At 42.5% G+C, this 21,664-nt stretch overlaps 1 protein-coding gene across 1 annotated transcript in view; it reads right to left on the reverse strand.

Annotated features, from left to right (window-relative positions):
- Positions 1-431: 431 nt before the first annotated feature.
- LOC124555848 (structural maintenance of chromosomes protein 4-like) overlaps positions 432-21,664 on the reverse strand; it is a 68,008-nt gene continuing 46,775 nt past the window's right edge. Inside the window, exons 9-11 of the mRNA XM_047129914.1 lie at positions 3,855-4,090; positions 3,158-3,284; positions 432-463 (exon numbers count right to left, since the gene is read on the reverse strand). Coding sequence (XP_046985870.1) covers positions 432-463; positions 3,158-3,284; positions 3,855-4,090 — 395 coding nt within the window. The remainder of the gene's footprint in view (positions 464-3,157; positions 3,285-3,854; positions 4,091-21,664) is intronic.

A 21,664-nucleotide genomic window follows, 5' to 3' on the forward strand; every position in this document is an offset into this window, starting at 1 on the left:
GAGAGACCCCACATCAACTCTCATAGAACAACACTTTATGAGAAAAGCCCTCACTATGTAGGCATAAAACTACTGAATGGCTTCCATCCTAATATCTCCAAATTGCCCATTCCGAAACTAAAAATGAAATTAAAATGATGGCTCCTAAACAATCCTGTATATTCAATAGACGAGTTTCTAGATTTAGTACACTCATATGATGGAAGACCATCTATCTAAAAATATTTGTAATCTCAGATCTTAGACTGTGTCACAAACTGTATATAGTTGAATGTCAGATATGAATACTGTGTTACAAACTGTAGATTCCTTGATCTAAGTATGGCAATAACACATTTTTTTTATGTATAGTCCATATATGTAACTCTGTTCTCTCAACTAAATTTAGAAAAAGTTGTGTAGATAAAAGTGCCAGCCAATAATATGTAACCCTAGTAAGTAAGGCTCTGACTTATCCAGAAGACTGGAACAAAAAAAAAAAAAATTTGTAATCAGTTGATGTTGGATCAAAATAAATATATAAAAGTATCTGGAAAAAATGCCCATACTTATCAGTGTTAATTGATTAGCACTCATTGTGATCTGTCATTAGTACTGTATACACAAGTTGCTTCCAGTGACTGTTTCAGTTTGTTAATTACTAACTTGGTTCATATTGCATCAATGGGCATGTTGGCCTTGGCTGTATGTAACATTTCCAATTGATCCACAGCCTCATGCAACCGATACAACATGCAGTTCACCTGAACAATTTTCAGATTTAATTGGTGAATTAGGTTGAAATTTTTAAGTGCTAAGTCTCCAGTTAGCTTAATGAACTTAAAAAAATATTTGTCATTAACATTAGAGCCAGTCTGACTGTATGGTGATGATATCTTTTTGCAGATTATTGTAATAACTACAAATTTTTCAGAGGCATCTTAGAAAAAAAGTTTAAAAATTTAAAACTTCAGTTTTCCTTTTGCTGTCTTTTTTAGCCACATCAGATTGGTCAATGAGTGACTGGATAGAGTCCTTCAATCCACTTAGCCATTTCATGTGGGACAAGAATTTTCTCAGGTTCCCAGCAAGTTCCTTCACTAAGCCACGATGGTGGAAATTATATGCTTTGACATCAATCTTATTATTATTTCTGCATTCTTTTTTGACCTGAGAATGCAACAATCTTTGCTTCCACACCAATCCCTGAATTTTGTAATTCAACCACAGTTGTCTTTTCCATCCTCAATACCCTTATTTTGCACATCCTTCTCAAGAGCATGGTTTGCAAACAATTTAACCTTAATCCAAAATTCCTCTACATCCACCATATTTGAACTAAATTACGTCCATTCATTGATTAAGTAGAATGTTAACAATGTTATCAGCTCTTCCCATAATGAAAACTCTCTTAACTTACTTGATGGAATTATGAACTTCAGTGGTCATAGTCACTATGATGACATGATTGCTAGTCCCTATCTCTATACTGACACTGCTGATAAGATCAGGCATGCTTGTAGCTATAGGGACTAAAATACTTTCATAGAGAGTGAATTGTTGAACTAGCAGCTGAAGACAGTCTTGGAAAAATGTGTCCATGACTACTTCTCAAGACAGATTGTCCACAGTACCTGCAATAAATCCACGAACATATCAGTCTATACTCTGTAGGTCAATGTTGCCTCCAACTAATATTATGTGACTGCAGTATTTCTATGCTATGTAACACAGACTTTGTTTGAATGATTATACAACTGTCACAAGAAAATTGGATGGCCAATAAAAACATCCAATGATTAACTTGAGTTCACCATGGCTAATCATGTATGTCCAGACAACTTCACAGTCAGACTTAATTTTACCTTCACAGACACAATATTTTTGTCTATTTCAACAAACACTGCCTCTTATATGGGGTCTAAGCTGTCTTTTTGAGATAAATTCATGCCTCATTAAATATTTTATCTACTGGCCATAGAACCAAGTCAGTCAAAGCTACTTGTTCATGGAATGAGTCAGTATGTATTTACAGAATACTGGATGGAAAATCTGTAAACAAAAGAGTATAGAGCTGCCCCAAAGTAAGATACTACAGGAAATTATAGAGTGAATTAACAAGTTTTCATGTTTCAGTATCTGAGACAGTGGATGTTATTCTTAAACATTTTCCATGCAAGATCTTGACACTTCCCAGTAGGCTTTTCATCCACCATAGTCCTGCAAAGACTGTTCAACTACTGTGTGACAATAAAATTTTACATCTACAATGGTTCCATATCAGAAACTGTATGCACTATGTTTAGTTGCTCCAAACTAACATTTTGCCATGGATGCAGGCCAGTAAAGGCTGTATTATACTAGGGAAGACTTTCAACTGGTGATACAACAGACTTGTAGAAATTGAACACACCAACACAGATGTGGACTATTTGAACATTCATGCATAGCACCTGTATCCCTTCAGGCTTGATGTTGACCTTGATGGTGATGGAATCTTCCAGCAGGCTAACTGTCCATATCACAGTACCAGAATCACGCTACAGTGGTATGAAGAGCACGACAGTAAACTTAAGTTGATATCTCTCCAGCCAAATTTGCATGATATGAACCACAATGGAAGACATCTGAGATGCTATTGGACACCAGCTCCACTCCCACAAACCGCCATAGTTTATGAGAATTGTGTGACTTGTGGCTAGTGCCACACACTTCTAGAAACCTACCAAAGACTTGTTGAATCCAAACTGTGTAGAAGTTGATTTGTGGGGAAGGGACCGGACAGCAAGGTCATCAGTCCCCTTACATTAGGCAAGGATGGGGAAGGAAGTCAGTCATATCCTTTCAAAGGAACCATCCCAGCATTTCCCTGAAGTAGTTTAGGGAAATCACAAGAAACCTAAATCAGGAAAGCCGGATGCGTGTTTGAACCATTGTCCACCTGAATGCGAGTCCAGTGTCCTAACCACTGCACCACCTCACTCAGTATGACAAGATGTCTATGAGCTGCAGTGAGTACAGAAATGAGATGACTGAGATATGCTTCATATTTAAATTTTTGTCAAGTTACATTTTGTCATATTCTTTACACAGATTTGACTGGAGTCCTGCTCTGTTCTAAAACTCTTGCTGACATAAACATAACTTCTTCACAACTTTTGTGAATGACTTAACATACCTTTTTTGGCTTTTCCCATAACCAATGTGAGAGCTGCAACTTTTGCTGGATCAACTGTAACTTCTAACACTCTCTTTTCCTGATTCTTTACTTCATGCTCGAGTTTTGGGTGTTCTCTCTGAAGTGTCTGAAAATAATTGTCTTAAGTGGCAAGAAACTGTTCATGAATAGCAAATATGTGAATAAAATATTTATGCAAAAATATCAGATTATAAAAAAAATATGGACATTTTGTTACTTCATGATAAATTTGGAATCAAGTCAAGTTACACAAAACCAAGTAAAAAAAGTTAATTTTATCCTAATGAAAATGCAAGTAAAATTTTTGAAAGGTTTATCCATACACCTTAACAGTATTAGTCAGCAGGGCTTTGATATCTGTGTCTTTCCCAAGAGACTGATTCAGAATTTATTTACTGTTCAAAATAGCTGTAAGGTCTATGTTGTGAAAATCATGAGACAAACTTGTAAGAGAAACATTTATTACATCATCTCCTCATATGCACTCTAATCAAAATAATGGGACATCTCTGATTCATTACAAAGTGTATAAAATGACTGTTCTCAAATCTAGACATTCAGGATGAGATGTTTTATTTTAGAAATGGGCAAAAGTAGGACATGGAGACAATTTCAAAGAGAAGTAAGACTAACTCAGGATATTACCTCTGATATAGCATGCCTGAAAACACCTTACCATAATTTCAGTTTCCAACTTTTGTGTTTTGGTTTTCATATTATTTATCTCTGGTGTAAGGAAACACATTTTTTTGTCAATCTCATGAATTTTCCTAGTAAACTCTTCAAGTTTTTTCTGGCATTCTTGGATCTTTTTTCCAAGGTCCTCCACAGTTTGCTGAGTAACTGGAGCTTCAGGTACTTTTTGACTCATTAGACCTTTTTTCACAGTATGGCCACCACCTGTCATTTCACCTGTAAAAATCACAAATCCAAATTAGGACAAAGAATACTGACAGCTCTTGCACATTTCATTGCAAATATGTTGTAAATGAATTCTCTACAGAAATGTTGATTTAGCAAGTGTTATGAAATATTTACTATGTATACAAAAACACTTCTGTCAGTCAATGTACTGTGCTTTATGATGTGTAGCAGCAGAGCAACTCAGAAACACACAAAAAAATGTACAGTTTAACAAATCAAGTCCAAAATTCCAGCATTTATTTCTAAGAAAGGATTTAATCTGCAATGTATGGATTAGGTGTTGTCATATGTATGGGAATTACTGATTAACACTGATTTTAAAGATCAAGATAGTTGTTTGTTAGTGTGTATTGTAAAATTACAGTAAGAGATGACTGATTAAGAGTAAGTATGTCTGTATTAGATTAAGGTTACTGGAGTCATCAAGGCCATTCCAAAATAGGAAATCAGAGATACAATGCACAGAGCAGACAAAGGTGGTAGTTTTTAGGTTACTGTAGCTAAATAGTAGCACTGGAGCCCTGAAAATTGCAGACACTCTGAGCAGCTGTTACAGGGGAGAACTTTCACTTCAGAGAATTAACTGGTAATACCATCCACCACCTAGACACTGTCGTACAGCCTCACAGTAAAAGATGGCCATGAAAAGGCACATCTTAGCAGGGGCAGCAAGCTTGATACATGCTCCTAAGGACTGCAATGTCAGTGGGTTTACACAGGTCAGATTGCTACTGCAGCAGTCCTCACCCAAAAAAGGACTGAGGGTGGGGCCAAGTGATGTAAAACATTGTTGTTACTGGCCATAATAGGAGTGGCAGTGATGTTTAGTTTCCAGCTGAACGCTACTGCTACCAAACTTGGAGTTTGTTAATTTAAAGTCCAGAAACATACCTACCTACCAATTAGGAGAATGGGAGGAATCTAAATATGGTTGGCCAGTGGTGCCCTGAAGGTGCAGAGCAACTTGTCAGATTAGCTGAAGCTTCTTAAGTGCTGGTGGATTGGTAGGATGACTATAGGAAGGGAATAACACTGCACCATCATGATTCTTTAAAGATCTAAGCTTTTATATTCAAAGGGAATTCTCACTCGGATCATTGGGGCATTGACTTCATGTTTCTTCTGGCCAGCCTCAGTAAAGCTTACTGAGGCTGGCCAGAAGCAACATGGATTCAATGCCTCAATGATCTGAGTGAGAATTCCCTTTGAATACAAAAGCTTGGGTCTGTAAAGAACCATGATGGTGCAAACATGCCTGTTTTTTCACTTTGAGTGCTGCTCTCAAGTTTGTACCTAACATGCTGCCAGTGTCTGCTACCTCCGTTAGTGCCTACTCCCATGGAGTTAATCAGATCCCTGAATTCCATGGGTCTCCTGCTGCAAGCATCCTACCAAATCCCAGAAACCGTGCCTCTCATAGGTGCATTGTGACAGTGTTTGGCCTTAATTCAAGTCATCAACCTGCCTTCATTGGGAATTTGTCTTTCTGCATTTGCTCCTCACCACTCGGAAATTGCAGATTGACTAGTCAGGTTCCAGCTCTTGTCTGTGATATGAGTATGCCTACAGAGTGGCAAGTTAAGGGTTTATCTTTTTCTGTGTTTTCCACATAGTACATTTATTAAATTTCATGCATGTTTCTCTGTTTAAGAGGATTAACTTGCGTTTTTGTAAGTGTAAATTCATTCAGTCTTTAGCACAGTAGTTGCTCACTGAACAACGAGCTATGTAGCTCTTTAACGCATCAGCATGCTTTGGTCCCATGGCAGGAGGGTTGCAAGCTACATATCTAAGATCAACTGCTTTTATAGTTCACTTCTTCAGTTAGTCTTGCTAAGATGGATTGGATGTGTACATGCTGCATGCAGATGCAGGAGTAGATGGCCAAAGTTTGTGAACAGTTGAACGTGCTGTTGGCTACAGTCAGTCACGTTCGGGCTGCTGCCTCAGGTTGCAACAGAGGCAGAGAATCTGGTGCATCACACAGGACACCTCAGATATCACTTCTTTTGCCCTCAGGCTCTGCTTCCGAGGTGCCTCCTAGTGCACACAACAAGGTGAATCTGCCCTCACAGCAAGGTGATTGGCAGGTGGTAACATGTTCGCATTGCTCAAGGCAGAGGACCAATGTGGAGACTGGCCACCTGGCCTTGCCCATTCATCCTGTGAGTGGACAGGTGGATGCTCCTTCAGCAGGGTCCAAGCAGGCTCACAGGGGAAGGGTTTACTGGTTATTAGGAGCTCCAATGTTAGGCTCGTAATGGAGCCTCTTAGGCAGATAGGATTCAGGGCTGGAAAGAAAGCGGATGTTCACTCAATATGCCTGTGGGGTGCCTCATCTGAGATGTGGAACCAGCCTTGCCAGTGGCTATCGAGCATACAGGGTGCAGTCATCTGCAAGTTGTGGCTCATTCCAGCACAAACAATGCCTGTTGCATGGTACTGAGGTGATCCTCAGTTCATACAGGCAGCTGGTGGAGGTGGTGATGCTGGCCTCAGCCACAGGGTGCAAGAAGAGCTTGCAATCAGCAGCAATGTTTCCAGAGTTGATTGAGCTTGTAACATCACGAGTCAAACCACAATAGCATTTTATTGAAGTAAACTACCTTGCAGTACGGGCTCATAGCTTTGTAGTTGGTGGCGGTGACAGCCGCTTGTATCTCGGTGTGATTCACTCACACCTGTTGCTAACACAACCATGGGAAGCGCCACTTGTGTCAGTTCCAGAGACAGAATATTCAAACCCTTAAGCATTTAAATAAACAATACTAAATCTTATTCAATTTCGAAAAAACTTTTTATTTAGTCTTTTGATATTTAAAAACGGCACTAGTAAGATGAAAGTCAGTTCGGATGCATAACAGTTTGTCCTTTGCTATCAGTTGGAAACGTAACTAGAGTTTACAAAATGTTAGGACAGTATGTTTGAATTTTTATACTTAAATAAGATAAATTATTTTTCATTTTCGGAATAGAGAATTCATTAGGAATTGATATTCATTTAATAACTATTTACTTTGTTGCGTAAATTACTGAGAGTGTGCATGTGGAACATATGTAAAGATTCAATATTATCTCCTGTTGAACATTATGTTACTTGGTCAAGGGAAAGTGTGCAACAAGCTGTTGCAACAAAAGCTGTAATTCCCCTTACTTGCTGATGACGTATGTCCAAGTGTGCTTGTTTTTGTAAGAAGGCTGCCACAATAGTTATTTGAAGAGTAAAGTTTTTTTGAAAGTTAATTCAAGATTAGTTTTCGTTTGGTTTTGTTTGGTTAGACATTTTATTACTATTTGCAGCATAAAATGATGTAAATGCATCTGTGAATGTTGATTGGAGTAAAACAGTTTAGGTGCTAATATGATCTTGAAAGATTGATCTGATTGGCTGTTAATTTGATCAACCAATCAGAGTGAAGTCTTTCCCGCACTCTATCAAGTAGTATATGTGATGTGCGCAACAGCATGGAGGCAGTCGTAGTCTCGCTGTCAGATGCGCAGGTCATGTTGAATGTTACCGAAAAAGTTATATGTAAAATGAAGAAGGTGCTGTTATTTTGTGTTCATTTTATATCGCTGTGAAGGCAGATGCATTTGACAGACAGATTGTGAAAATTTGAGTTTTGTGAAGGAATTAGTTGGAGAGATAAATGTGTGTCAAGTCTCGGCCTTTGTGAAGAAATCTGCGTGGCATATTTTATAACCATTTATGGAATAGTTGGTGAGCAACTTCTTTTAAAGAAATTCACTGAAAAACACCAAATGTAAAACTTATGTTGTAGCTTAGTATAAACAGTGAAAACTGCATAATAATTCAAGTTGAACTTTGGTACATTTCTGGCTGTCTTGCACGAGTACTAGAGGGTATGAGCTGTGAGATGAGGACAGTGATATTAGCTGTTAGTTTTAAATGCGGGCTGATGGCACCTATTTAATTTGGCATCTAAAGCAAATAATGAACTCTTTGCCCAATTTTTACAGTTTTCTAAGAGATGAAACAATCTCCCCCCACCCAAAAATTTGTATAACATGTTTGCATGACATTTCGCTACAGAGTTAATGCAGACTGTGCTAACATAAGTATTGATGATGTTTTTCATCAACGCTGCTTTTAACATTGCCAGAAAAGTATCTACATTGCAGAGAAGTGGCTTGGTGACCAGACGCTATACTGAGGTAGGTGGGACTTTTGAGGTCGACAGTATGACAAAAGAAGCAGTAAGCAGTTACACGAATTTTAGCCAAGCAATGCTGCAATTGGTGCTTTATCGACCAGGAATTACAATATAGAGTTTGGAAGAGTAGGTACTGTATATAAAAGCAGCAGTGTTCAATGAACTTGTTGAAATGTTTGACATGTGAGTGAAAAAGGAACTACACTACTGGCCATTAAAATTGCTACACCATGAAAATGATGTGCTACAGACGCGAAATTTGACTGAGAGGAAGAAGATGCTATGATATGCAAATGATTAGCTTTTCAGAGCATTCACACAAGGTGGGCGCCAGTGGTGACACCTTCAACATGCTGACATGAGGAAAGTTTCCAACCAATTTCTCATACACAGACAGCAGTTGACCAGCGTTGCCTGGTGAAACGCTGTTGTGATGCCTTGTGTAAGGAGGAGAAATGCGTACCATCATGTTTCCGACTTTGATAAAGATCGGATTGTAGCCTATTGTGATTGCGGTTTATCATATCACGACATTGCTGCTCATGTTGGTCGAGATCCAATGACTGTTAGCAGAATATGGAATCGGTGGGTTCTGGAGGGTAATACGGAATGCCGTGCTGGAACCCAACAGCCTCGTATCACTAGCACTCAAGATGACAGGCATCTTATCCGCATGGCTGTAACAGATCGTGCAGCCATGTCTCAATCCCCGAGTCAACAGATGCGGATGTTTGCAAGACAACAACCATCTGCATGAACAGCTTGACAACGTTTGCAGCAGCATGGCCCATCAGCTCAGAGACCACGGCTGCGGTTACCCTTGATGCTGCATCACAGACAGGAGTGCCTGTGATGGTGTACTCAAGGATGAACCTGTGTGCACAAATGGCAAAACGTAATTTGTTTTGGTCTGACGCCTGCAGAAGTACATAACTCGAGTCTTGGCTGCAGAGAACTGAAAACCGTGAGTCAGAGCCCATGATGCTGCCTTGCGAATGGCTACCTGCAGCCTGCATTCGGCGACTTCAGTATTCGTGGAGCTAAAGGAGATGCAGAAGTCGTTGGCATAGAAAGAAGGAGACACCGACGACCCCACGGCTGCAGCCAGACCATTAATGGCCACCAGAAATAAGGAGATGCTCAACACCGAGCCCTGTGGGACCCCATTTTCCTGTATATAAGAGGAACTAGAGGGGGCACCCACTTGCAACCGGAAAGAGCGGCGCAATAAAAAAGTTTGAAAAAAAGCTGGGAGCTGACCACGAAGACCTCAGTCATGTAACGTAGCAAGGATGTGATGCCTCCACGTGGTGTCATACGCCTTCCGCAGATAGAAAAATACAGCAACGAGATGCTGACGTTGGGCAAAGGCCGTACGGATAGCAGATTCCAGCCGCACCAAATTGTCCGCTGCAGACCGGCCCCGACGGAAGCCACCCTTGGATGGAGCGAGGAGACCGTGTGACTCAAGGACCCAACATAAACGCCGCCCCACCATACGTTCGAGCAATTTGCACAAAATGTTGGTGAGGGTAATGGGACGATAGCTGTCCACCGCCAGTGGGTCCGCACCAGGCTTCAGGATGGGGACAATAACACCCTCTCACCATTGCGACGGGAACACGCCTTCGCTCCAAATGCGTTTAAATATCGTGAGAATGTGTGTCTGGTGAGATGCTTCAGCATCTGCGCGTGGATGCAGGCTGGTCCTGGTGCTGTATCAGAGCAATCGGCGAGGGCAGCGAGGAATTCCCTCTCGCTGAAAGGAGCATTGTATTTTTCAGAACGGCGCATGCGGAATGAGAACGGCGTCCGCTCGGCTCGCTCCTTTAGAGAGCGAAAGGCGGGGGGATAAGATGCAGTCGCAGAGCTCTGAGCAAAGTGCGCGGCAAGCCGTTCAGCAATGGCGGCAGGGTCGGTGCAGACAGCGGCGTCCAAGGAGAGCCCAGGGACACCCATAGGGGTCTGGTATCCGTAAATCCGCCGGACCCGGGACCACAGGAGCGAGGGGGAGACATGGGAATCCAAGGATGAGACATACCTCTCCCAGCACTCCTGCTTACGCCGTGCAATAAGACGACGGGCCAAGGCACGGAGCCTCTTAAAGGCGATGAGGGTCTCTAGAGACGGGTGCCGCCTACGACGCTGGACAGCCCGCCAACGGTCGCGAATAGCCTCAGCAATCTCCGGCGACCACCAGGGTACAGCCTTCCTCCGAGGGAGGCCAGAAGAGCAGGGGATGGCAGCCTCAGCCGCCGAAATAATTGACGTGGTTAAGACGCGGACCACCTCGTCAATGTCACCCTGTGGGGGAGACTCAATGGTTGCAGCGGAAGTAAAAGCCGCCCAGTCAGCCCTATGGAGAGCCCAGCAGGGCAGGTGCCCAGAAGAATGACACTGGGGCAGTGACAAATAGACGGGAAAATGGTCACTACTGCACAGGTCAGGGTGGGACAGGTCCGGGGCTGCAAAGAGAGAGATCGATGGCCGAGAACGAGCCATGGGCCACACTGAAATGCGTGGGAGCACCGGTGTTCAAGAGGCTAAGGTCGAGCTGAGCCAACAAATGCTCCACGGCCCGACCACGGTCATCAGAGACAGTCCCACCCCATAGAGGGTTGTGGGCATTGAAATGGCCCAGAAGCAGCAATGGTGGCGGGAGTTGAGCCAGCAGCGCAGCCAAGACATGTCGGGGGTGCTCCCCATCCGGAGGAATGTAAACAGAGCAAACAGTAATAGCCGGCGAGAGCTCAACCCTGGCATCAACTGCCTCTAAAGGCGTCTGAAAGGGTACTGGTGAGCTACAGACAGAGTGGTGAACAAAGAGGATAACCCCACCTGACGTTCGTTGACAGGCAGCACGGTTCTTATAGTATCCCCGATAACCGCGAAGGGCGGGGGTCCGCATTGCAGGAAACCAAGTTTCCTGCAGAGCAATGCAGAGAACAGGGGAAACACTCAGAAGCATCTGGAGCTCAGGCAGGTGGCGGAAATAACCGCCGCAGTTCCATTGGAGAATGGAAGCAGGAAGGGACTGGGAGGGGGTGAAGGCGACTAAGAGGCAGACAGCGCCTCAGAGCCAACTGCTGCCACCGGGGGAGAGTCAGCTGAGTCCATAAGAGACGCCCCCAAGGGTTCCGTGAGGGCGAGATCCGCGGCAGAGGCGAGGATCTCCACCTCATCCCCGGAGCCAGGACTATGTACAGCAGGCGGTGCTGAAACTGCCGGAACGTCCTTCTTCTTGGACACATGCCGGAACGTCTTCTCAAGTTGGCCCTTAGGGTGAGAGGGCTGGGAGAGCTTCTCTGAAGGAGCGTCGGAGGCTGACGATGACGCAGAAGCCTTATGACCAGCAGGTGGCGGAACCTTCAGCCACTGGCTGACATCCGGCTGGGTAGGAGAAGAAATGGAGGAAGGGAGAGCCCCGAGGGACCCCTTCCGTGAGAGAGGAACTGGCAGAGGCAACGCCGGCAGAGAAGGAGGGGGAGGGATTGAGCCTCCCGGTTGTGGAGCAGATGTCACTCACGAAGTAAGCGTGGGGGGAGCGACAGAAGAGGGTTTGCCCCCAACTGCTAAGGGGGCAACAGATGAAGGCTTGCCCCAGACACAAGGGGGGCAGACAGAGATACACGGCCCCGAGGGCCCAATGAAGGCGGCACAGATGAGGCGACAACCGTCGCTTGCGTGGGCGACGATAACGTGGCTGCAGCATAAGATGTTCGAATGGAAGCAGGATACAACCTTTCATATTTCAGTTTTGCCTCTCGATAAGTAAGCCGGTCCAGAGTCTTAAATTCCATGATCTTCCGCTCCTTATGAAGAACGGGGCAATTCAACAAGCATGGAGAGTGGTGCTCCCCATAGTTGACACATACAGGCGGAGGCACACATGGAGAATCGGGATGAGAGGGGCGTCCGCAATCTCGACATGTAGCACTGGATGGGCAACGGGAGGACATATGCCCAAACTTCCAGCACTGGAAGCACCGCATTGGGGGAGGGACGTATGGCTTGACGTCGCAATGGTAAACCATCACCTTGACCTTCTCGGGCAAGACATCACCCTCGAAGGCCAAGATAAAGGCACCGGTGGCCACCCTGTTAGTCTTGGGTCCTCTATGTACACAACGGACAAAATGTACACCACGTCATTCCAAGTCGGCTCTCAGCTCGTCATCGGATTGTAACAAGAGGTCACGATGGTAAATAATCCCCTGGACCATATTTAAGCTACTGTGGGGAGTGACGGTAACAGGGACGTCCGCCAGCTTATCACACAAGAGCAACGCTCGTGACTTGGCTGGGGAGGACGTCTTGAGGAGGATGGACCCATTCCTCATTTTAGACAACCCCGCCACTTCCCCAAACTTATCCTCCAGGTGTTCCACAAAAAACAGAGGCTTCGTCGTAAGAAAGGAGTCACCATCAGTCCTGCTGCAGACAAGGTATTGCGGTACGTAACGCTCCCGCTTGGCACTAGATCGGCGTCCCTCCCATGGCGCAGCCAACGAGGGGAACGACTGAGGGTCATATTGCACAGCATCAAAGTCTACTCTACCTCGCTTAGAGACGCTGGTGGCCGTGCGACCACCAGCTTGGTGTGATTTATTGCGCTTCATTGCGCCACATCCGCCCAGATGCCACCTACTCTGAATGAGGGCTCTCCCCAAGGGCGCCACCCAGCCAAAGCAACAGGTGCCCCAGACAAGATGGGCACATACTCCTTGGCATGCATGGGGAGGAAACAGCTCTGGCATCTGTAGTGCGAACCCTGCGTGGTCAGGGGGCTACCACCAAGAGGGTATATGACGACCCCACCACAACGGACTGGCTACCGTGCTGGATTTTAGATGTTGAAAGGGTCCACAGTTGTCGTGAGCGCGAAGAAGAAGAGTGCGCACAAGGCGAGAAGGAGACAACCCAGAAGATGTTGGGCTGTGAGCAACGGCATGGAGGCAGTTGTACTCTCACTGTCTGACGCACAAGTCATGTTGAATGTTACCAAAAAAGCTACGTGTAAAATGAAGAAGGTACTGCTATTTTGTGTTTGTTTTATATCGCCATGAAATCAGATGCATTTACGGACAGATTGGAAAATTTGAGCTTTGTGAAGAAATTAGTTGGAGAGATAAATGTGTGTCAAGTCTTGGCCTTTGTAAAGAATTCTGCCTGACATATTTTGTAATTTTTTATGGAGTAATTGGCAAGCAACTTCTTTTAAAGAAACCCACCGGAAAGGACTGAATGTAAAACTCATGTTGTAGCTGAGTATAAACTGTGAAAATCTCAACAATTCAGGTTGAACTTTGGTACATTTCTGGGTGTCTTGCATGTGTACTAGATGGTGTGAGTTGTGAGATGAGGACAATGATATTAGCTGTTAGTTTTAAATGTGAGCTCATGGCACCTATTTAATTTGGTATCTAAAGCAAATAAAGAACTAATTGCCAAATTTTGACATTTTTCTAATAAATGAAACAATCGCCCTCCACTCAAAAATTGTTATAAGATATTTACATAACATTTAGATACAGAGTTAATGCGGACTGTGCTAACAAAAGTATTGATGATGTTTTTCTTCAACGCTGCTTTTAACATTGCCAGAAGAGTATCTATGTTGCAGAGAAGCGGGTTGGTGGCCAGATGCCATACAGAGGTAGGTGGAATTTTGTGGTTGACAGTACGACGGAAGAAGCAGTAAGCGGTTACGTGAATTGTAACCCAGCGATGCCGCAAGCTGAGTGGAGTGTATCAACCAAAGGCTTCGTCAACTCTGTGACAGTCATGGCTGCAGATTTCTGGACCTGTGTTTTTGTGTGGGGCTTTATAGGCCGCCTCTTGATGGGTCAGGGGTGCACTACACAAAGGAAGCAGCTACTTTGGTAGCAGATTACTTGTGGAGTGCACATGGAGGTTTTTTTTTTTTGTCTAGGCGGTAGTTTGAGGTGCCCTGATGAACACTCGCCAGTCAGTTAACAGCAAGAGAAGTCAAATGGGGTTCAGAATAAAGACATTTCGACTGTTAGAACTTTATCAGTCAACTTTTGAAGTATTTATAATAAAGTTCCCAAATTTACTGCCCTCCAGGAAAGTTCTTGCACTCAAATTATTCTTGGGACTGGGAGCTGGCTAAAACCCAGAGTGGAAAACTGAGATCTTTAGCAAGTCATGGTACATGTTTTAGAAAGACAGATTAGAGGCCATGAGAGGGGGAGTTTTCATTGCAGTTGACAAAAATGTTGTCTCCATTGAGGTCGAAATTGAGTGTGGCTGTTCTAGATTCATTCAAAGCAAGTCTATGGTCAGTAGTGCGTAAATATTCAAATCGTTCAATACTAGTTGGAGGTGACTTCAGCCTGCTGAGTACAGACTGGGACATCAATGGATTCATTGTGGGGGTGTGGGGGGGAGGGGGAGGGGGGTTACAGACAGACAATCATGCAAAATACTTCTGAACACTTTTTTTTTTAAAACGTGACTTGAGCAGTTAGCTTGGCAGCCCACACACAATGGAAATACCTTTAACCTTGTAGCTACAAATAGACTGGGCCTTATTGACAATGTCAGTATATAAATGGGGATTAGAAATCATGGTTTCATTATAGCAACTGTGATTACAAAAGTTAATAAATCAGTCAAGAAGGCTAGGAAAGTTTTATGCTATGTAGAGCAGATAAGCAGTTATTAACATCTAGCTTTGACCATGGATTGGCATCACTTAGTAGCAGTAAGCTGGATGGAGAGGAATTAAGGGTAAAGTTTAAGCAGATTATAAATTGTGGTCTGGAGAGTTATGTGCCTAGTAAGTGGATGAAAGATGGATGGTTTAATAATAAAATTTGTAAGGTGCTAAGAAAGGAGAGGCTGTTGCACTCTAGGTTCAAAAGGAAACACACAAATGCTGATGAACAAAGGTTAGCAGAGATTTGTGTGTCTGTGAAAATATCTATGCATTACACCTTAATGAAAGATCTAGCCAGGAACCCGAGAAAATTCAGGTCTTATGTAAGACAGATAAAGCAAGTCTAATGCTTCCATTCACTCCCTTGTTGACCAGTCTGGTGTGGCTGTTTAAGATAGCAAAACAAAAGCCAAAGTTTTAAATTTCACGTTCAAGAAATCATTCACACAGGAGAACTGTACAAACATACAGTCATTTGACCATGACAAAGACTCCCATATGGATGACATAGAAATAAGCATACCTGGTGTAGAGAAGCAAATGAAAGATTTGAAAACAAATAAATCACCAGATCCAAATGGAATCCCAGTTCAATTTTATGAAGATTACTCTATGATATTGGCCCCTTACCTAGCTTGCATTTATAGTGTGTCTCTTGTCCAGCACATAGCCTCAAGTGACTGTAAAAAAAAAGTGCAGGTGACACCAGTATATAAGAAAGGTAAAAGAATGGACCCGCAAAATTACAGACTGATATCCCTAACTTCTGTCTACAGCAGAATCCACGAACACATTCTCAATTTGAATGTAATAAGCTTTCTTGAGGCTAAGCAGCATATTTCCACAGATCAGTATCCTTTTAGAAAGCATTGCTCATGAGAAACTCAGCTTGCCTCTTTCTCATATGATATACTGAGAACTATGAATGAAGTGCAACAAGCAGATTCCATATTTCTAGATTTCTGGAAAGCATTTGACACAATGCCCCACTGCAGCCTGTTAATGAAGGTATGAGCATACAGAGTAAGTTCACAGATATGCGAGTGGCTTGAATACTTCGTAAATAATATAATCCAGTATTCTGTCCTCAATGGCGGGTGTTCATCTGAAACAAGGGTATTGTCACGAGTGCCATAGGGAAGTGTAATGGGACCGCTGCTGTTCTCTGTATACATAAATGATTTGGCAGACATGATGGGCAGCAGTCTGCAGTTGTTTGCTGATGATTCCATTGTTTACAGTAAGGTGTCAAAGTTGAATGACTGTAGGAAGATACAAGATGACAAACAATATTTACAATTGGAGTGATGAATGGCAGCTAGCCCTAAATGTGGAAAAATGCAAGTTAATGCAGATTAGTAGGAAGAACAAACCTGTAATATTTGTATACAGTATTACTAGTGTCCAGCTTGACACAATCAAGCAATTTAAATGTCTGGGGACAACTTTGCAAAGTGATAAGTGGTGGAACAAGCATGCAAAAACTGTAGTATGGAAGGCAAATAGTCAACTTCAGTTTACTGGGAGAATTTTAGGAAAGAGTGGTTCACTTGTAAAGGAGACTGCATATAGGACACTTGTGCAATCTATTCTTGAGTACTGCTTGAGTGTTTGGGATCCATTCCAGGTCAGATTGAAGTAACACATTGAAGCTATTCAGAGGGGGGCTGTTAGATTTGTTACCGGTACGTTTGAACAACACATAAGTGTTGTGGAGATGCATCAGGAACTCAAATGGGAATCCCTGGAGGGAAGGTGCTGTTACTTTCAGGAAACACTATTGAGAAAATTTAGATAGCTGTCATTTGAAAGTGACTGCTGAATGATTCTGCTCCTGCCAACATACATCATGTGTAAGAACCACAAAGATAAGAGAAATTAGGGCTCATACGGAGGTGGACAGACAGTCCTTTTGCCCTTACTCTATTTGCATGTGGAACAGGAGAAGAAATGACACGTAGTAGTAGTAGTAGTAGTAGTAGTAGTAGTAGTAGTAGTAGTAGTAGTACAGGGTACCCATTGCCATGCACCTTACAGTGGCTTGTGGAGTATATATGTAGATGTAGTTGCAGATGACCACAAATCTCATAGTCTCTCTTCCCTGTGTTAGTACACAACATTATTCACATTACTTATTGGTGAATAGCTGCAATGCCAGCTTTTATGTATTTACACTGTGTGTCACTGGTTGAGTGGCTTCCTAACTATTGATATTTTACACTGCTTTTCACCGATTATTTACATTTTCAAACGTGAGATTATCTGCACTTTCAGTTTCATTATATTTCCTAATCTAATTCCCTCAGCATCACCAGATTTAATTAGAATACGTTCTATTATCCTCGTTTTGCTCTTGTTGATGTTCACCTTATATCCTCCCTTGAAGACACTATCCATTTCGTTCAACTGCTCTTCCAAGTCCTTTGCTGTCTCTGACAGAATTACAATGTCATCAGCGAACCTCAAAGTTTCTATTTCCTCCCCATGGATTTTAAAACCTATTCCAAATTTTTCTTTTCTTTCCTTTACTGCTTGCTCAATATACAGATTGAATAACATTGGGGGGAGGCTACAACCCTGTCTCACTCCCTTCCCAACCACTGCTTCCCTTCCATGTCCCTCGACTCTTGTAACTGCCATTTGGTTTCGGTACAAATTGTAAATAGCCTTTTGCTTCCTATATTTTACCCCTGCCACCTTCAGAATTTGAAAGAGAGTATTCCAGTCAACATTGTCAAAAGCTTTCTCTATCTCTACAAATGCTAGAAACATGGGTTTGCTTTTCCTTAATCTAGCTTCTAAGACAAGTCATAGGGTCAGTATTGCCTCACGTGTTGCCATATTTCTACGGAATCAAAACTGATCTTCCCCGAGATCAGCTTCCACCTGTTTTTCCATTCGTCTGTAAAGAATTAGTGTTATTATTTTGCAGCTGTGACTTATTAAACTGATAGTTCAGTAATTTTCACATCTGTCAACCCCAACTTTCTTTGGGTTTGGAATTATTATATTCTTCTTGAAGTCTGAGGGTATTTCGCCTGTCTCATACATCTTGCTCACCAGATGGTAGAGTTTTGTCAGGACTGGCTCTCCCAAGGCCGTCAGTAGCTGTAATGGAATGTTGTCTACTCCGGGGGCCTTGTTTCGACTCAGGTCTTTCAGTGCTCTGTCAAACTCTTCACACAGTATCTTATCTCCCATTTCATCTTCATCTACATCCTCTTCCATTCCCATAATATTGTCCTCAAGTACACCACCCTTGTATAGACACTCTATATACTCCTTCCACCTTTCTGCTTTCCTTTCTTTACTTAGAACTGTGTATCCACCTGAGCTCTTGATATTCACACAACCGGCTCTCTTTTCTCCAAAGGCCTCTTTAATTTACCTGTAGGCAGTATCTATCTTGCACCTAGTGAGATAAGCCTCTACATCCTTACATTTGTCCTCTAGCCATCCCTGCTTAGCCATTTTCCACTTCCTGTCGATCTCATTTTTGAGACGTTTGTTTTCCTTTTTGCCTGCTTCACTTACTGCATTTTTATATTTTCTTCTTTCATCAATTAAATTCAATATTTCTTCTGTTACTCAAGGATTTCTACTAGCCCTCGTCTTTTTACCTACTTGATCATCTGCTGCCTTCACTACTTCATCCCTCAAAGCTACCCATTCTTCTTCTACTGTATTTCTTTCCCCAATTCCTGTCAATTGTTCCCTTATGCTCTCCCTGAAACACTGTAAAACCTCTGGTTTAGTCAGTTTATCCAGGTCCCATCTCCTTAAATTCCCACCTTTTTGCAGTTTCTTTAGTTTTAATCTACAGTTCATAACAAATAGATTGTAGTCAGAGTCCACATCTGCTCCTGGAAATGTCTTAAAATTTACAACCTGGTTCCTAAATCTCTCTCTTACCATTATATAATCTATCTGAAATCTGTCAGTACCTCCAGGCTTCTTTCACATATACAACCTTCTTTTCTGAGTCTTGAACCAAGTGTTAGCTATGATTAAGTTATGCTCTGTGCAAAATTCTACCAGACAGCTTCCTCTTTCATTTCTTACGCCCAATCCATATTCACCTACCATGTTTCCTTCTCCCCCTTTTCCTACTCTCAAATTCCAGTCACCCATGTCTATTAAATTTTCGTCTCCTTTCACTACCTGAGTAATTTCTTTTATCTCGTCATACATTTCATCAATTTCTTCATCATCTGCAGAGCTAGTTGGCATATAAACTTGTACTACTGTAGTAGGCGTGGGCTTTTTGTCTATTTTGGCCACAATAATGCGTTCACTGTGCTTTTTTGTAGTAACTTACCCGCACCCCTATTTTTTTTATTCATTATTAAACCTACTCCTGCATTACCCCTATTTGATTTTGTATATTTAACCCTGTATTCACCTGACCAAAAGTTTTGTTCCTCCTGCCACCGAACTTCACTAATTCCCACTATATCTAACTTTAATCTATCCATTTCCCTTTTTAAATTTTCTAACCTACCTGCCCGATTAAGGGATCTGACATTCCACGTTCCAATCCATAGAATGCCAGTTTTCTTTTCCTGGTAACGACGTCCTCTTGAGTAGTCCCTGCCCAGAGATCCGAATGGGGGTTTATTTTACCTCTGGAATATTTTACCCAAGAGGACGCCATCATCATTTAACCATACAGTAAAGCTGCATGCCCTCGGGAAAAATTACGGCTGTGGTTTCCCCTTGCTTTCAGCCGTTCACAGTACCAGCACAGCAAGGCCGTTTTGGTTAGTGTTACAAGGCCAGATCAGTCAATCATCCAGACTGTTGCCCCTGCAACTACTGAAAAGGCTGCTGCCCCTCTTCAGGAACCACACGTTTGTCTGTCCTCTCAACAGATACCCCTCCATTGTGGTTGCACCTACGATACGGCCATCTGTATCGCTGAGGCATGCGAGCCTCCCCACCAATGGCAAGGTCTGTGGTTTATGGGTGCTCTTACCAAATGAAATTGGGACTGATCTTACCAGGCTATGGTTTCCCAGTCATTTATGGTCCAACTGATATGGTCATGAGCCCAGGAGAGGTGCTGCAGGAGATGATGTGGTGGTAGCAAAGGTGCTCACGTCAGTCATCTACTGTCATTGCCCATTAATGTCATATTTCACTGCACTGTCCTAACAGATGTGTGCATTGTACATCTCACATTGATTTCTCCAGTACTTCATGCAATGTTGCTCATCTGCTAGTGCTGACAACTCTACACAAATGTCACTGCTCTTGATCATTATGTGAAAGTGTCAGCCACTGCATTGTCCATGGTGAGAGGTAATGCCTGAAATTTGGTATTCATAGCACATTCTTTAAGCTAAATAGCTCAGAATATTGAATTCCCTAATGATTTCTGAAATAGAATGTCCCATGCACCTAGCTCAAACTATCATTCTGCATTTGAATTCTCTTAATTCCCACTGTGTGGCCACAATCAGGTCTGAAACCTTTTCGCCTGATTCACCTGAGTACAAGTGACAGCTCTGCCTATGCACTGCCCGTTTATAATTTGTGTATGATATACTACCACTATCTGTGTATGTGCATATCACAATCCCAAAACTTTTAGCAGCTCTATAACTTTGTACTCTGTGGTCTATTTGCAGTAATGCAACCTGGCGGCATATGGCAAGCCCTCTATAGCAGAGGGTCATCGTGGCTCATTTAAATGTTTCTTCTGCAAAGGTATGAGTGGTGTGTGATGCTGCATGTGTAGTTGACAGACACCATCAGTGCTGCATTGATTATATTTAACGGACCATGGCAGAGAGAATATGAGCACAGTCTTGACCCAGTTTTTTTAATGCACACTGTCAGTTTAATTTTTAAAATTTGTCAACACATTCAAAAATTGGTAAAAGAACTGCAACTGCTATGCGTTTTGGTAGTCATTTATTTAAAAAAAATCATCTGATACACAGTAATAACTGGACTGCAGGCACAAGTCTTGGAAACAAATAGTTATTATGGAAAATTAGATGTACACCTGCTACTGAAACAACATCATAGCAGTTGTACACCTGCTACTGAAGCAACATCATAGCAGTTGAATTAAGTAAGCTGCAGGAGGCAGTTTACAGTGTGTCAGTGCATGTGCATGCATGCATATCCAATTTATAGGGCTATAATGTTCATTCAAAATTTAGGAAGTCCACCACAATTTATTATTTCTTTTCCATCTACATGTCAGTCATTTTCATGAACAATGTAGTGATATCACTTACCGAACGAATATTCTGAAATTGCATCAGTGAGATTTCTTACAATATTTTGCAAACTAACAGATGAATGCCTAAAATGTTTTGTCCTTCCTTTGTACATATTCATGATCATCCAGACACACACACACACACACACACACACACACACACACACACACACACACACACACACACACACACACTGTCATTACAGTATCATATAACCCAGCACACCATTACTCTACAAAGTGTCTGCAATTTTTCATTGTTTAGTGGCATCATTCTATTGATCATGTGAGAGAGTGCCCCTGACCTTTATTAATGAAGTGTGTGTGGGTGATAGGCAGTTACTCAGCAGAGGATACCAGTTTTTTTTACAGAGTTTGCAAAACAGTTATAATGCATAAAGTAACTCATAAATTATTGAATCCTCGAGTGAAGTATTGCTGTCACTTCATTTGATTGTCTTTAGTGCTCAAGG

This window comes from Schistocerca americana, chromosome X (genome assembly GCF_021461395.2).
Source record: "Schistocerca americana isolate TAMUIC-IGC-003095 chromosome X, iqSchAmer2.1, whole genome shotgun sequence".
Taxonomy (NCBI): domain Eukaryota; kingdom Metazoa; phylum Arthropoda; class Insecta; order Orthoptera; family Acrididae; genus Schistocerca; species Schistocerca americana.